The sequence below is a fragment of the Brienomyrus brachyistius genome, chromosome 6 (assembly GCF_023856365.1).
Source record: "Brienomyrus brachyistius isolate T26 chromosome 6, BBRACH_0.4, whole genome shotgun sequence".
Classification (NCBI taxonomy): Eukaryota; Metazoa; Chordata; class Actinopteri; order Osteoglossiformes; family Mormyridae; genus Brienomyrus; species Brienomyrus brachyistius.
Genome location: NC_064538.1, coordinates 26616865 through 26633889, shown reverse-complemented (window position 1 = coordinate 26633889; position 17025 = coordinate 26616865). Strand labels below are relative to the sequence as shown.

Genomic DNA, 17025 nt, shown 5'->3' with positions numbered 1-17025 from the left:
CTAATCCCCCTGAGTCGGGTTTTGCTGTCTCATTGGAGAGCCAACAGGGATACAAGCTCTGTCAAGCTATGATTTATGTCCAAACACAGTTATTGGGTTTCTAGAGTTCCTGGGTGGTGTCTTGGATCCATCGTAGGACAGCACAATTAACTTCTGCCTGGGCCTGGCACTGATCCAGGCATATTTTTCTACTGGTGAACTCATCATAATGGCAATTAGTCAGACTCTGATGCTATACATTTATCTGGCTGCTACAAAAGATTACAGCCCACGAGATTTCAAGATCACATTTGGATATCACTCTTTTGCTGGGTAATATATATTTCCGTTTTATGTGTATTTAATTGTTTACAGTTTATGTCTGGTGCCTTTTTAATGTTTGACTTGTATATGCACCCCTTGTATTAACATTTCAAGAGAGAAATAAATGCTTCACCCAGGGGCATTTTAACACTGTAGATATACAGTATGCAGACACAAACACATGCATTAAAAATTCTCATATACCTTCACATGCATACTGTACAAACAAGCTTAGACCTGTAACATCTTTTCTCAAATTCATTGCAAATGTTATGCAAATATATCCTACAGCACCGATTCTTCATAATATACAGTAGTCCCAGTGTTTCCCAACCCGGTCCCCAGGGACCCACAGAAAGTCTATATTATTGCACCCTCCTAATTCTATCTATCTATATTATTGCACCCTCCTAATACAGTAGCAAAAACGTGGACTGTCTGCAGGTTCTTGAGGACTGGATTGGGAAACACTGTCATAGACCATAATTCAGACCCATCAATTTTAAATAAATATCATTTGATCTGTCATATTCTATTATGTTCATGTTTCTTATGATCTGTGCCTCTGTGGTTTTCGAGCTAAAGGAGACAAACACGTAAAATATTTCAGAGTTTACATACTGGTAAAAGAAGCAACTGTTTCCATCTGGCCTCGTGCTGAGGGAGAGATGCTACTTACCGGTTCCAAGGAAGAGAACTTCATATGTCCCATCCGCAGCTGTCACTTGGTCCACTGTGATGGTAGTGAACTCATAGTCCACGTTGGTCCTCACCACCAGAGGGCGCTTGTGCACAGGGTACACAGCATTGTACATTGTCGGGTGGTTGCGCATGAAGTTGATGACTTCATCTGGATAATCCTTGGTGGACTTCATATTGGGAGTGAAGGTCCCTCCAGGACACTGTACATTACAATAACAATTAAAATAGGATGGTTGTCATGCAGTCAAAATTATCTGTGCATGATGCAGAGAAGCCACATGTATTTCCTGCTGTTTTGTAGAATGACTCCAATGACACGTAAAATAAAACTCCCATCATTGTATAAATATGATGTGGCAGAACACAGTCCAGCCATCAACATAAAATCAAACTATACAGTATGTACACATTTTCTATATACACAAAAATAAACAACTAGTCCATGATATTTAGTCACGTTCATGGTAAAAAATGTAACAAGCTTCTATGAGGATTTTGATAAAGAGATGCTTCTGTGATTCCCTCACCGTTCCTGGCCTTGGGTAAGGTATTTTCCCAGCATAGGCCACCCACTGGTAGTGGGGTCCCTCTTTGTGAGCAAAGGGCCCATTGAAGACCATGCGGATGTCGGCCATTGAGTAGACGCACACTGCCGAGCCTTTGAACACGGACCTGCAGGCAAAGTTTGGGGAGTGAGGAGCAGGATCAGAAGGAAGGACGTTCAGTACTGGATCTCATGTGGGACAGGATACTGGCAAAAGAAATGTGTGAATCTTTGCTCATAAGAAGTCATTTTGAAATCAGCACTGTCACGTAACTGCTGCTGATCTGACCTTTACAACTGTAATGCCCCTCCCTGACAAAATATAACAGAGCATTATAAGAGATACTTGTCATCAGTACTTTTCCTCAAAATTGGGATTAACCTTACCGGGTGAAGGAGTGGGAAAATGACATGAGATCACTTATAGTATTTAATCTGTCTTGAGGAGTGAGGAGTTGGTTACAGACAGAAATGCCCACCAGTAATTATAACTAGACTCAGAGAGGTATTACAAAAGAATTAGTCCATTTGTTGACGTTTTCTGAGACAGAGGTGACAGCTGCAAGATTTTCTTTGGTGGGTTTTTCAGGCTTATTATAGCTGTTGACTGATGACCTGTTATCAAAATACTCCATGCAGGATAAAACGGGTTCTCTTCTTCATTGGAAAGGCAATTTGTCCCAGTTTGCAGAGACTCTCTTTGTACTGCAGACTATTCGTAACTCACCTGGAGGCCGACCTTCTAAATCAGATGGGAATGTGGAGGTAACAGGGATAAAAGACCAAGACAAAAGCGCCAGACAAAAATGAGCTCATTTGTGTGGAAAAGAATGTTTCCTACATCTATGAAGCGGACAAACCCTGACGAGCAGCCTGCTATAATCTACAGGTCACTTACCCTGATACTGAGAAGACTCCATAGATGGCAGGATTCTTTGTGTCCTGTGTCTGCTGTATATAAACATCACCTGGAAGACAGAAAAAGACACCGTCAACATTGTTTCTTATAGTATTGTTCTGTACTTATTACAGAACTTACATTACCCCAGTGAATCTAAGGAGGATTTACGACTGTAATCTTACAACACGAAACATAAAGCTAGACATTTATTGGAACAACACGGGATCAGCACACTGCATGTGCAAGTTTGAGGCTATAAGCACATATTTCCTGTGAGGTAACGAGATGTGATCTCATGGTAAAGGGCACTTTCTGGGTGGAGGTATCCTTCGTAAGGGGAGGAAAATGACTGAAATTAATAAAAGGGAATGGAGGCGTGGCATTCCTCTGAAATGGAATTAAAAATTCATAACAAACATTGCACCCAAACGATCGTCAGGAAAGTCGTTTGACCTTATACAGTTGTTGACTGAAACAAAACATAAAATGGAAAGCTAGGGTACAAAGGCGAAACAATCCTTAAATGGCACCATTAGCTGTCACTGTACAATGCTTAATTTGTAATAATGAATTGCCCACAAAGAATCTTGAAAACAGTTTTGCAAATCAACAGCAGAGTGACTCGGTGGGTAGCACAGCTATCTCACACATCCAGGGTTGGGGGACTGTAAAGTTTGTACGTTATTTCTGTGGTGTGAGAATCCTCTGGGTGCTCTAGTTTACTGTTGCAGTTACCCTGCATGGCATCTCTAAAGTACCAGTTGCATATATGAGTGTGAGCCCTCTTATGGACTAGCATCTCATCCATGATGTACCCCCGCCTAGTATTCCACGCTGCCTGCGGTGAACTCCAGGCTCCCTCACAACCCTAAGCATGATAATCTGTTGCAATAGGGACAGAGAAAGAGATTTTTTTAACCTAACATTCCTAAAGCTAAATGAAAACACATTCAACAAAACTACACCTGAGTAATAAAATGAATTATATGTGTAAGACAATGCTGTGAGATTTCCAAGTGTTTCAGATCTTAAATGTTGTAGCTGCAGTCAGCATCTGAGGTGTTGGTCTTTCTTTCACAGCTGGGCTGGAAAAATGTTATTTGAGACATTGGGAATTTCTCCCCAGTCACCACTGAAATAAAGCGTGATGGTCAGACCGTTTCTACTTCCTCCATGTCAGAAGAGCAGGAAGGAAAAGCCCTTTTGACTGAAGTGGTTATGGATCTATTCAACTGCACAGGGGTTTGGGATCATACCTTTCAGAACAGACAAAACTCCCAAGTCTCAGAGGAAAATCTAGGCATGATGAACACTGGTGTAACAGGGGTTTAATAGAAGCCACATGTTTCCTATGATTCCACGGGGCTGAATAATTGGTGATGGAACATTCCCCTGCTGTTGAGCTATAAGGGAGAAATGTCTACATGTATATATAGACTGTTTCTACTACAGGGTGGACTACTCCCCCTGAATGAAAACAAAGAAAAAGATTTTTTTAAAGAGGTGAAAAATGAACTGCTGAAAAATGACAGAACAGGACAAAAAATGTGACTGTCACACCGGTGCATGCAGCAGTGTCACCCATCAATGCTCCCACTCATCAGAGCACTGATTGGACAATTTTCTTCACCTACATATGTACATTATTTGGCCGTTTAAACTCATATTTCTTTGGTTTAATTGTGAAGTCTTGTTTCTCCCATGCCAGCTGCAATCGGAGCATTAGTTCTGTCCATATGCCCCTACTTTTGCATTTGTATTCAACCAAAAATCCCAGACCTGTGTTACCCTGTTTACACTCGATGAACTGTACCCTGGTAAATGACAGTAGAATTTGTGTTTTTGCTCATCGAAATAAACTCTATCGAGATCCCTACCCTTTCTGAATTTTTCAGCATTATACTGAATAATTGTTAGTACAGCAAACCCGAAGCCAAATATATATAACAAAGACAATTATAACTTTTATTAATGCAAACCCTGCAGCTCTTTATGGCCTTATCATTTATGCAAATAATCTATAAATAATCTATCTATCTATCTATCTATCTATCTATCTATCTATCTATGCAGCTATAAACAGCAAAACAAATGAATAAATATATGGTTTATAATACCAAGCATATAAAAATATCTTAAAATCAGTGGTTTATAGCAAAGGCACAAAAATGACAGGTGAAGGGTAGAAACAAGAGCAGGAATTAACTTCTGGCAAAGAGAGGAGAGATGAGTAACATGTTGACGCCAACCTAAGAGACCCTCTGGCTACAGTCTGTAAAATGAAGGGGAAAAAAACATAAAAGGCAAGTAGGAATGCATTGCATCACTGACTTCTTTTCTACATCTTCTAGAAGATACAAGCAGGAAAAAAAACGCAACTTTGATCAGACTGATGAATTTCGTAAAATAAAATTATGTTCTTACAAGTTTGCATCGTTGCTAAGTGAGAGCGGCGTTACCACTGCGGAGCAGAAGAGACGCTGGGGAAACATTACAAGCTAAACGTGAGGGAAACGCATGTCAGAGCATGACCATGTTCAAAGTGAACCAGGAATTTCGGTGGAAGTTTGTCTAGGGGAAAATGTTAAGATAGCAAACATGCTCATCACTTGGGAGTAGAGCATTCGCTTTGTGTCTGCCTGTCAAAGATTTTTGGATCCAAAATGCCCGGCACTGAGGCATGTGATGGTACTCAAATGCTTCCATCAGTGTGTTTCTGGCCATAATCGCAGTACCGTTTATCAGGGAGCGAACAGGCTAAATGTTCATATATTCAGTCAACATTTCACTTCCCCTTTGCCGCGTCTGTAACTAACACACCTGGCAAAAACTTTCTGTGCCCTGACATTCAAACACAGAGTGAGAAGACGACAAGTTGCAGGATCATCATCCTGGAAGAGTCAAAAGCAACAAGAGGCAGAAAATGTGCTCTTTCTGAAACCACAGATAGTGAATTACAGAAGTGTTCTTTGAAAACTGGAAAAACCAAAACGAATCAATAATAATATGGTCTCAAAATCTCAGTTTAATGAAAATGTGTGGTTATTGGAATGGCAGTAATAATAATAATAAAAAAAACTGAAATTGGCTTATGGGACTGCTTGCATATTATTAAGAACTTTGAGAGAACCCAGACGTGCCATTCCCCCGTTTGCCTCTGCAAAAGCAATAAAAACATAAGAGCATTCAGATTTCTGCTTCCTGTGAAGAATTTATTTCAGCTGGCATCTAGCCCAGTCTTCCTCTTGCTCTCTGTGACTCTCAACACTTTCTGGGCAAATTCAGGCTGGGGCAGGTTTTGACTCCCATTCCAACCACAGCTGCCCCAACAGATTCTGCCTGATCTGCATCCCTGTCTGCTCCAGCACCACCCTGGACTCCAGCGACTCATTTTTCTGTTCTCTTAGTGGTCTTTTTTAGCAATGGTTCCTTGACAATTTGCTGATGTTTATGCAGCTGTGTAGCTTATGCATTGTAGAGCTTATCTACAATAACATCCATCCATCCATCCATCCATGAACCATTAATTGTCAGGGACGGGTGGGGGCTGGTTACAGTTGATCCCAGGTAGCATAAACTCAAGGCTCGGGTGGACTCAGGACAGGGTGATATTCCATCACAGGGAACAGACATAGAATCACACACTATGAGCAGTTCTAAAACGTCAATTTGCAGGTGCCAATGGAGAACCTGGAGGGGAGACCGTGTGCTTCATACATTTTTATAAAATTGAATTTCCCCTTCTAGGGACCAAAAAAATGGTCGCCCACAATGTCAGAATAACAGCTTTTTATCACACATACAAACAGAGATGGGACCTGAATGCTCAGCCATAGAGGTATGAAGACACTGTTTCTTACTGAACAACCATGTCAGCCATCTACAATAACTTCAGGTTTCTTTAACTACGGTTTACACTTTCTAAACTTTGCCCTAAAGCCACTGAACTATATCTTTTTTTTGACATAATTCTTAATATGGATGGCCCTATTTCATTAACACACACAAAAGGCTTGATGCATGGTACTGGCTGTTGGTTATCCTGACAAGGAAAGAACACAAAAGGCTGAGCATGTTTGCACTTGGATTTGCTGAATGGTGGTAGTGCAGCGGGGGCCTCAGTTTCGAGGGAAGGAGGAAGAGGGAAATGTGACTCTTTTGTTGATTGGAGTCCAGCCCCATCTCCTTATTCTTATGCCGTTTTCTACTCGGCAGCTTGCCCAGGAAATCCAACAACTTGCAGACCAGCTGCTGCGATTTAAGGCCCTCCACGGCAGCAGTTTGTTTGCGTGCATCTCCTGGGAGAGTGTGTGCATGTGTATGGTGTTTCTAGGGAGGGGTAGCACGGTCAAAGTTGTTTGAAAGCAGAGGGGTAGGAGGTGGAAACTGGATTTGCTACAAATGCTACGACTTTTCCTTTACACACACTGGCACTGCTTGACTTGACCTCTGCCCGAAAAGAGCTGGGATGGTCGTGGTCTCTGTTTGTTTTTTGCCAGAGTGGATGGAGAAACAAGGCAAGCAGGCATTACATAATAGATGCTCTTTCCAGTGGGGTGTAGCTAAGAAAATGAGGAGATGCTGGACTCTGGAAAAGGAAGCTTTGGCTTTCCACTGGAAATCTCCCTTATCAGACTAAGGCATCGCTGGATTTTACATTATGTTATCCATATGTTTGAAATTCAGCCATGTTCAACCATGAACCGAGAATGGCTACACCATCGCTACACCAGTGTTGTTGAAACAAAGCTAAAGTTACTCACGGAGTTCGTCGAAGTGGGTTTCGATTCCGTCCGCTGCTGGCACAGAGCAAACGAGCCGTGCTTTCAGGAAGGTGCTCCACTTGTTCACCAAGCAGCAGTGGCCGCCGTCATCGTTCTGTAGGCAGGAAACAAGCAGGTGGGCACTTCACACACGATAGAAGAATAACCGCGCGTTTGAAACTAGAGTTGGTACAGCTGGAAATGACAGCATTGTATTCTCCTGTCATTCACTTGAATGCTGTGAGTCCTTGTTGCAATATATTAGGTCTGAAATTATACTTATTTTATTACACATTCCACATATATCACAATTTGCAGAATCTTTCCTTTGTGTGTTAATGTCTATGTTTGAAAATGTCATTTATATTATTTGTATATATGTCTTTGTTTTGTGCAATGTGATAAAATTTTCCTGGTAGTAAGTATATTTATGGTCAGAAAAAATAACACAGTTTAACATTCGAACATATGAGTAACACAGTAAAAACTACCAGAGGCTACTTCTGTTCTCCAAAAGGTTTCTGATATCTTGCTGGACAAACACCACTTCAGTTCCCAAACTTCTCCTCCGGGGCACCACAAGCCATGAATTTGTTATATTTCACCACCAGCTCACTTAATTAGTTAATTAAATTAGTTAATTAACCAAATGAGTTTATTAGCCATATGAGGGGTGCTAGCAGTCAAGTCCAAAATCACCTGGCTGTACTTGATGCTTGCTGCAAATTCTAGAGGTTTTGATATGGTTTGGTTGACACATTTTAACAGACATATCACAGTTTTACACCAAAAGAAAGATCATTTTAACCTAATGTTCTTTTAATGCACTGTACTGCATATGCCATTGGCTGGAAAACACTTTCATCACTAATAAATGCAGGTGAATTTGTCATTATGAATTAGCACCTTTTTTCAATATATTACATTGTCTAGATTTTCGTTTGGTGGGGTGTTCGTTTTAGGTCGGAGTTTCCCGAAACATTCAGTCAGCACCAAGGTAAAGTTTACACAATGGGTCGAAAGCAAAGCAGTGAGGCAAACTGGCTGCATGATAGCCCAAACACTGAGCTTTGTGTGTATTTAAACTCAGGCCTCTCTGCATCTCACAAGGGCAACCCTGTGTTCTCCATTTATGGGGCAGTACAAAACATTCTCCCTTTGGTTTGTTTTCCCAAGGTCACTCATTTGTCACTAGGGGGGGACAGGGTAAGCTTTTGTTTTCATTAAGGGACCGCAGTGATTCACCACATGCATAAAGAAGTCAAAGAGAGCTGTTCTATAGCACTGCCAGGCTTTTACACCATGTCTTCCACTTCAGTGCCCTGCTAGTACAGAACCATCAGTCTGAGAAAGGAGGCTGAACCAACAAGGTCGAGGTAGGAGGCTCCAAAATGATCCTTCTCTCAATAGTGACTTTCATTAAAGGAGAGGGTGAAGAATGTAATTGTAATTGAAATACAAACAATAGCTCCAATGCCATTGCCTGAAGGAGAGTGTGTTCTGTGGATGTGTAAATCAGTAAGCATTAATTTTCACATAATTAGACACGCTTTAACGATGAGACCAAGGACTACGCAAAGCCACTTTGAGCTAAATCCTAAGCGGTTACTGTGTTGGAAACCATCAACTGTCTCCCGGACTCACCAAGCAGATCCTTCCGATACGGGACTGGCTTACTGGGCTCTGCCCCATCTCAGAGGCCTTCTCGCGAAAGAAGAAGTAAAGCTTGTCATCATTCTTTTCAGCGCTGTCAGGGATGAGATGTGCATGGACGAATGAGGGCTCTGGGGGGGCAGAAGGAGTGGGAGGGGCCACATGATTGGGCAGAAATTGGAACACACTGCAAGCAAAAATGAACTTTCGGCACAGATCCTAAAATGGATCAATGACACTGGTCAGAAAATGTCTTACTGTATCTTACACAATAATGCATGATGAAAAAAGGACCATTCCTATCTAGCTTAATAATTTCCACAAAACTATAAGGATTAATTCTGTTATGTATGTTGTTTTATAGTAGACTCAGACAGAGACAGCCTGCAAGATTGCTGAGGAAAAAAAATCAAAGAGATTAAGTGAAAGAGGTGCCCCAGCTGCTCCAAGGATCTTAAATACAGGACAAGACGCATATGCATGTAGGATGTCATGTCCTTGAGGGAGCTGGTAAGAGGGTGGAACGGCAGACCAGATGGGAAGAAGAGCTGCTCCAATTAAAGGGGTTAGGGGTATAAATGGGGCCAGGGTCCTAACAAAGTGACAGTTTTATATTACACCCCACCCATCTGCACGGCTACTCAGTTATAATTCATTAGCTAAGAGGGTCATCTGCTGTGTGGTCACAATCTATCCCAGATTCAGCTCCGCTTTGTGCTGTCTTGTGGAAATCAAAGTATGGGAGAGATGTATAACTTGGATAACACAGTAACATCGTTAATTTTACATATTTACGCTGTTAGATAACTACTAAAGACATCGAAATGAAATATCTTGTTTGAGGGCATGATAATAAAGTTATGAATTACAGCTGACCCATCAATGCTTTTTTTGTCACAAGATCAGTGCTTCACCTGTTCTGCATTATGAGAGAGCTTGCAAATATTTTTAGTTATAAGACCACTGATAGATAAAGGACATTGTATGGGGAAAATAAATAAATAAAAATATATAATTTATATATATATATAAATTTTCATGAGCAAATAGAACAAATGTTACCATTTAACCATCTGGAGTTGTACTGGTCGGTCCTCATGGCTGTTTGCTTGCCCAGAGTTCGAAAAATAGCAGAGTCTGTTCCCATGAAGTCAATGTAGACTCCGGCATAGAGCTCCCCATCTGCAAGTGAAGTTCGTGAATGTCGGTTGATCAGAGGCCGTGAACCATGTTCCTGACACAGAACCCACTTGGAGAAGCCAGCATTTCTGCCCCTTTCATATTCAATCGGGCTCACAGTCTTGGCACCCAACATTCAGCTGCATAGCTGTAAGGTGTCATCATAAGTGTGTCTGTCTCACGCACATGAATCATGAGTCAAGTGGAGGCAGCTGTTTGCTAACCTTCTAAGTCACACTCATTGGTGCCCTGGCATGCAGCTAGCAGCCAGACAAGGGCGCGTTGGGTCTGCGGATGGTATAACCATTGGCAGGAGATAAGCAGAACTCGAACCCGAATTCACCCCTTTAATCAGGAATGCCCTGGATCATGCATGGACATTACACTAATCCTACTGAGAGCAGCTAACGAATGAATTACTGTTTTTGCTAGAGCCTAACAATGGAGCTCATCAGACTGGATCATATTCAATTGGAAAGGCACAGCCCATAGTCTATAACTCATGGGATTTTTACTTACACAAAAATGTTCTGAGGGCAGAACAAAGAAATGATTGGTTCAGAGAAATAACCAATCAGATGGCAGAGGAGGTGGGTTCAATGAAATCTATATTGACCTGGGGTCAATACAGATTTGATTGAAATAGCTCTGCTCTTGAGCATGGCTCTGTAAGTCATTAATTTGATCCAAGACAACCAGCACTTACTGATTAAAGCAGACACGCTGTTGAGCTTTGGGTCATAGGGACATTTCCCTTTTCCAGAATCCAGTGTGTCTGGTTCCAAACGAAATATATATTCCTGGAAAAATAGTGGACACAAAACATCACGTCAATCATTCTGCAAACCTCAGCATAACACAAATTTTAATACGTCTCGATTTCTTTTGACCTGTAAATGAAAGTTACAAATACCACAAACACAATGAAAATCGTACTCAAAAAACCCTAGAGGTGAGAAAAATAAGACTATTCTGACCCATTTCTGTTGGTATACTTTTGGCAAGTAAGTGCCGCTAAATAACAAAGATCCAACAGAAGCCAGGAATGCCTGATATTTGGTTCACTTGTTGGGGCAGGTTAAAGGCGCGGATTCAGGTGACCAGCAGAAATTTGGACATGACAAGTAAAATGCTGGTGCACAATGGCAGCCAGCACAGTCTATGAATAAACCATAATTACTATCTAATCCTAATGAGGGAGACATGACCCACAATTCTGAGGAAAGTTGGCTGTTCGCCAGGTGCTTATTGGACATGTCCACAATGATATTTAACTGGCTTAAATCTGAGTTTAATCAAAAAATACTTTGCACCATCTTTCTCTGTTTGAAGTTCCAGGCACTGTCATGCATCAGTATCCCTAACCAAATGTCTAACCGTAGATAACTCTCTAATCAATTGAATTGGAGACAGACCTCAGGACAGAGAGTATTATGAGCCCCAAATGAACCATGACAAAAGGATAAATTGGATCTGGCCTTTCAGCCGTCATGCATTTTTAACTAATCTTTTTACAAAAGACTGGAGTCCACCATCATCTCAGAAGTATTACCCTAACATTGAAAAATGACTCTTCAAAGCTCAGCAGTCGGAGCTCAACTTGGATCTTAATTTAAATTATTTCTACATGGGTAGAAAACGGTGCAGTTTGAAGTAAGAACCTGATCCCGTGACGGGTTATGATGGGAAGAAAGGAAAAGAAGGCAAGACAAGGAAAAGAATAAACAAAAAACATTAGAAACACAACTTGATCAAAGGAATACAGGTGGAAAAAAGGTGATTGCAATACAGTAAGATGAAATGTAGAGACTTGTGCCGATCCAGGAAAATGCATCCAATGCATAAACGTCAACAGAAAGAGAGGAGATAAACAGAAAGTGTTATGGAAGGTGGAAGAAAGGGAAAGAGTGTCAGTTCTGGGCAGGGCTTGGGATCCGACCAACCCCATAGCCCACCTTCGGCTCCACTGGCTCTGCCGTGGTGGTGAGGTCTGCTGCCCGACTCGCCCTCCCTCCTGCCTGGGGCATCTGCAGGTGTAGAGCGGCCTAAAACAAACAGATATGATATGCGTGGGGGACTTCCATTTTCCTGTCATACACGGCAGCTGGAGCCAGAAGTGATTGCAGTAAGACTTCCTTTGCGCTTACTGACTGCTCTGTACTGACTAGGTCCTTGGTCCTTGACTACTTCAAAGATCTTCTAAGAAAGATCCAGGTTTTCCATAAGTTGTGCCAGTGACAATGCAAGGTAAAGCACAGCTATAGGAAATGATTGTGGTCAATCGTGATGCATGAGAGAGTGCAGTGAATCATGCCAGTGTGTATCTTTGTTGTAGGCTAAAATGTTCTGTCCTGATAAGATACCGGTAATGCTTGGCAACTCGTGCACCTGAAGTGTGGAAGCTGCTGGCCCTGCTGTTTAGCTGCAGCTCGAATCTGCTCTCTCAGACAGTGGACCAGGTTTTTTTTGTCTGGCTTTCGCCCAGATCGTACGGTGTCCAGTCTCACATTACATTCAAAGCTTTTATTTCACAAGTGCTGACACAAATTACGACAATCACCATACTGTTCATTTCAGTGAAAAGGGGAACCATTAAATACATAATAACCATATGTTCATTGTTAAGTAGGTCATTCCTTTAGGGTAATAAACCCACCTACCTAAATATACCTACTTTATATACCTGAGGTAAAAAGCCAGCCAGAAAGAGCACTTTGGCAAACTGTGAATAAAACTGAATGCTATGATGGTAATATACAGAAATAATGTGACTGACTCATACTACGATTGTATAGACAAATCAGATCAATAACAGATGTAATGCTTTTTATTGTCACTGCATAGGTAACAAGTACAATGAAATTCAAAAGATATCCCATCATGCTCTCCTGTGAGAAATACCCACATTCATACAGGTGAGCAAAGGAACAAAACTTGGGCTCAGAGTGCAGTAAAGCCATTTATCCAGCACACCAGAAGCATTTGGGGTTAAGGGCCTTGATAAAGGGCACATTGATGGGATTGTTACATTATTATTACTTTTGTAATAATAATAGAATTTGACCCAGTCACCCTAAAGATACAGGCACAATAAAGCATACTCATCAATATGAACAATATCTTGAAAAATAATATCAATTAATTTTTAATTTGACAAAGATGGACTGAATGGGGCTCACAAGTAAAAGATATTTGACTGAATTTGCAATAGTTTGCTTGGGGAAGGAAATGTGAATCCTCCCCCCAATTATACAGGGCACAGAGCAGCTGATTGGTTATCATGGCTGCAGCATATGTAATGGCAACTGAAAGTCAGCTGGCTGAGGTGAGAGTCAGTCTTAATGACTCAGGGCGTCTCAAATGTGACACTGTAAGATAGTGAGGAGGGCTAGTAATAATGAGGCAAATAACATTCGTACTAGTCTACCTTTTTATCACTGATGCAGGCTTCTTATCACACAAAACTAAGCCTTAAAATGCCACTGCAAGTAACACTACTGACATTTAAATGCAATCGTAAAATCTGCAGACCTTTCAAAATGAACCTAAATTCCAGCAACTAACTGATTAATAATTTCCCCAGGCAATGTGGGAGAAAAAGTCTTGGACATCAAAACTCATTTTACAGAAGCAACCAAGTTGGAAGACAGAAGGTTGGGAATAGCAACAGGAAATAATGTGTGGAGTCGGTTGGATCAGGTACGCTGGTCATCAGTCGGACAATCCCTAGAATTGTCTCAATTACTCCTAAAGAGACAAATTCTCACAGAAAAGAAAATAAAAAACCATATTCCTCAAATGAATTATATTACAATGTTGTAACTTTCATATTAAATATACGCGACTTTTCATATGAAGCAGGAAAAATTTTGGCAAGTAGGACGGTCACCACAATGCAATGCTGACACAAGCCAGCTATCGAAATGTGCTTGCTTGTTATATATCCTCTTTTCAAAGCAATCTAGATTCCAGAATCCTTCAGAAGTGTGACTAAAAGAAAAAAAGTGGTCGGTGTTTTCTTGTAATCACCCCTGGTTCAGCCTCAGGCCAGTGTTGTCACATCTGGTAACGGTTACCTGTGCTCGGCGTCCTCGGTTTACATAGGTGCAGACAGGATTGTAGGCCCCGGTTCCACACACATAAAGGTGGGTTCGGTTCCACGGCTCGATCAGACGGATGAAGTTACCACATTCTCCCTTGAAAAAGGGAAACAGAGGTGCTTAAGTTCTCAGTTGGTACAACTGAAGTTGTTTTTAAAGCAGGAAACAAGAAATAAGTATCAAAATGAACTTCATAAACCTGCAATGCACATGTTCAATGATCTACCATAAATTTCTAATAGACTAATACAACTGAAACGTGATACTGGAACTTGCAAATCCTCTATGCATCCAAAATACATTATGGGGCCATTTAAAGCAGTAAAGAGTATTTTGGGAGTTTGAAAAAGATCACATTACAAAAATTCCCTCCAGTTAAAATAAAATCATAACACCCCCCATATCGTTTGTTCTGTCTGTTGTTTGGTGAGTACTGTTCCCCAAACTCTATGCAGCATACTGTATATAAGTCACTGTGACCTAGTACTGCGTAAGGTATTAATGAATATGGGCTTTTGATCTCAAATACACTAGTTTTTCGCTTGAATAATATCTGTCAGTCAATCAATCAGTCAATCAATCAATCAATGAAGTGCGGTTAAGTGGACATATCATGTGAATAACCTCTGGCAGACTGCCAGCATCAGCAGGGCATTGTGGTACAGTAATTCAGCACCATATACCATTCTAACAGGTATCATTCAAAACGCTTTAGTCCGAGGAGACCTAGCCTATCCACTGAGTTTGCTAAGCTGAAGGCTCAGGTGTTTCAGCCAAATACGAAGCAAGTCATGAGTAGAAAATCTGTTAATTCTTTCAATGCAGCTGATTAAAGTCAGCAGAATAAGCAGCATGTACTAAAAATTTACAATCATGATATAATGAACTTTACCAGCAAACATAAATCAAGATTTTAACCACCTGTAATCAACCACATTTTATTGAAATGGAAGGAAACAACATAACAGGTTATTGAAGGAATTTATGCAAACCAATGCACAATAAAACTGTATGGTTACACAGGGAATGGGTTTGGGTGTACTCACATTAATGTCTTTTCCAGATAAAATACATTCAGTTTTTCTCTGTGCGGGAACAGGCCAGTGGATCTGAGTTGGAGACAGAAGTATTTCATAGCATTAACATAAAAGCAGAAACCGATCTCAGGCTTTGTCCCATATTGATTTATTTTATGCTTCCTGGAATAAAAAAAAAAAAAGTCCAGTCGTTCCCAGAAGATGTGCCACGTCCAAAATGTTTTCACACCACTCACCACAGCTCAAATCTGAGACAGACAGAGGTATGTTGTGCTCCAAGACAAACTCTGTGAAGCAGAGACAAGAAGTGGAACCACTCTGGCTGAGATCTGCAGCCAGCGAGCTGCTCAAATGCAGCCTGAGGAGAGAAATGAGTGTCAAGGGGACGGAAGAGCCCTTACTATGAGTGGCTCCTTGTTGATGTCATGGAGGTCCAGCGAGAGGATGTAGTCTTTGCTGCCAACATACATACGGTCATGGTCCTCGTCCATGCGCAGGATGCGATAGTCGGTGGTGTTGAGCAGGAAGGAGAAATGGTGTGCGGTGCCAGTCGCCTTCAGCTCTATGGGGAAAAAACAGAGGAACCAACTAAATGACCCGTCAAAGGAGATGTGTCTACCTACACTCGGACAAGCAAGCTATACTTACACAGTGTATGCCTGTGCTGTTAAAATAGAGTTACATCAACCCTAGAGTCTGTTTAATATGTCTGTGGAGCATTTCCTTTAAATCCATGAAGGAGAAAAGCAAGGTCCCATTAACTCCATTTCTGGTAAGTTATTTAAAGGAGCCCAGCACCCCATGGCGATACCTTAAGGTTATACCTTAAATAATAGAGTCCAGCAGCCCATAGCGATACCTTAAGGTTATACCTTAAATAAAGGATCCCAGCAGCCCATGGCGATATCTTGAGGTTATACCTTAAATAAAGGATCCCAGCAGCCCATGGCGATATCTTGAGGTTATACCTTAAATAAAGGATCCCAGCAGCCCATGGCGATATCTTGAGGTTATACCTTAAATAAAGGATCCCAGCAGCCCATGGCGATACCTTAAGGCAGGGGTATCCAAAGGTTATACCTTAAATAAAGGAGCCCAGCAGCCCATGGTGATACCTTAAAGTTATATCTTAAAAGAAGCCTGTAGTTTATTTTGGCATATTGTGTTCTACAAAAATGCTCTTAAAATGATTTCATTATGTAATATACTGTAAGACGAAAAGGAATTTTCCCCTTTATAAACTGGACTATTTTCATACAAATACAAACAACTGACTCTAATGCAGAAACACGTCTGATATGAACCATTCCTGTCAAATATAAATATGAATACTGGGACTTGCCTTTAAATATTCATTAAATCTCTGTTTTTATTGTTGTTGTTGCTGCCACTGCGCCAGAGAATTCAGAGACAGAGTGATTTTTTAAAGTTTACATTGTTACCGTCTGAAATGGGACCTGAATCCATTGCCTGCTTCGTGTGCCCTGCCTTTCTGACCAAAGTTTTCTAACGGGGTTCTGCAAAACCTGAATACAGAATCCTTGTAGCTATCTGATTGCCTAAGCGCCTGAAGTGCACTATTGTCATGCAGGAAGGACAATGATAGGTACTCCATCAAACACAGTGACAGCCTGGAGAGACACTCCAGATTACCACAGGGTCATAAGTTGAAGATCATGCAGCTATTTTGGAGCAGCTTTCCTGCCTTCAATAGCCTTTCCTACCCCACCTGTGTTAACGTAGGTCCCTCAAATGGGACTTGATGACAATGCGAAAGCGTTCCTTGGTATATTTAAGCGCACGGCTGCTTTATGCCTGTGGCTATGTACAGAATTGGCTCTCC

At 41.2% G+C, this 17025-nt stretch overlaps 1 protein-coding gene across 2 annotated transcripts in view; it reads right to left on the bottom strand.

Moving 5' to 3' along the window:
• LOC125745046 (semaphorin-3F-like) overlaps positions 1-17025 on the bottom strand; it is a 69860-nt gene that overhangs the window by 6775 nt on the left and 46060 nt on the right. Inside the window, exons 3-13 of one of the 2 annotated variants that reach the window (XM_049017464.1) lie at positions 15584-15744; positions 15192-15254; positions 14122-14241; positions 12001-12090; positions 10752-10845; positions 9929-10048; positions 8858-8997; positions 7214-7328; positions 2448-2517; positions 1533-1677; positions 983-1205 (exon numbers count right to left, since the gene is read on the bottom strand). In XM_049017464.1, the coding sequence (XP_048873421.1) occupies positions 983-1205; positions 1533-1677; positions 2448-2517; positions 7214-7328; positions 8858-8997; positions 9929-10048; positions 10752-10845; positions 12001-12090; positions 14122-14241; positions 15192-15254; positions 15584-15744 (1341 nt within the window). The remainder of the gene's footprint in view (positions 1-982; positions 1206-1532; positions 1678-2447; positions 2518-7213; positions 7329-8857; positions 8998-9928; positions 10049-10751; positions 10846-12000; positions 12091-14121; positions 14242-15191; positions 15255-15583; positions 15745-17025) is intronic. The other variant, XM_049017465.1, reaches the window with a different exon arrangement.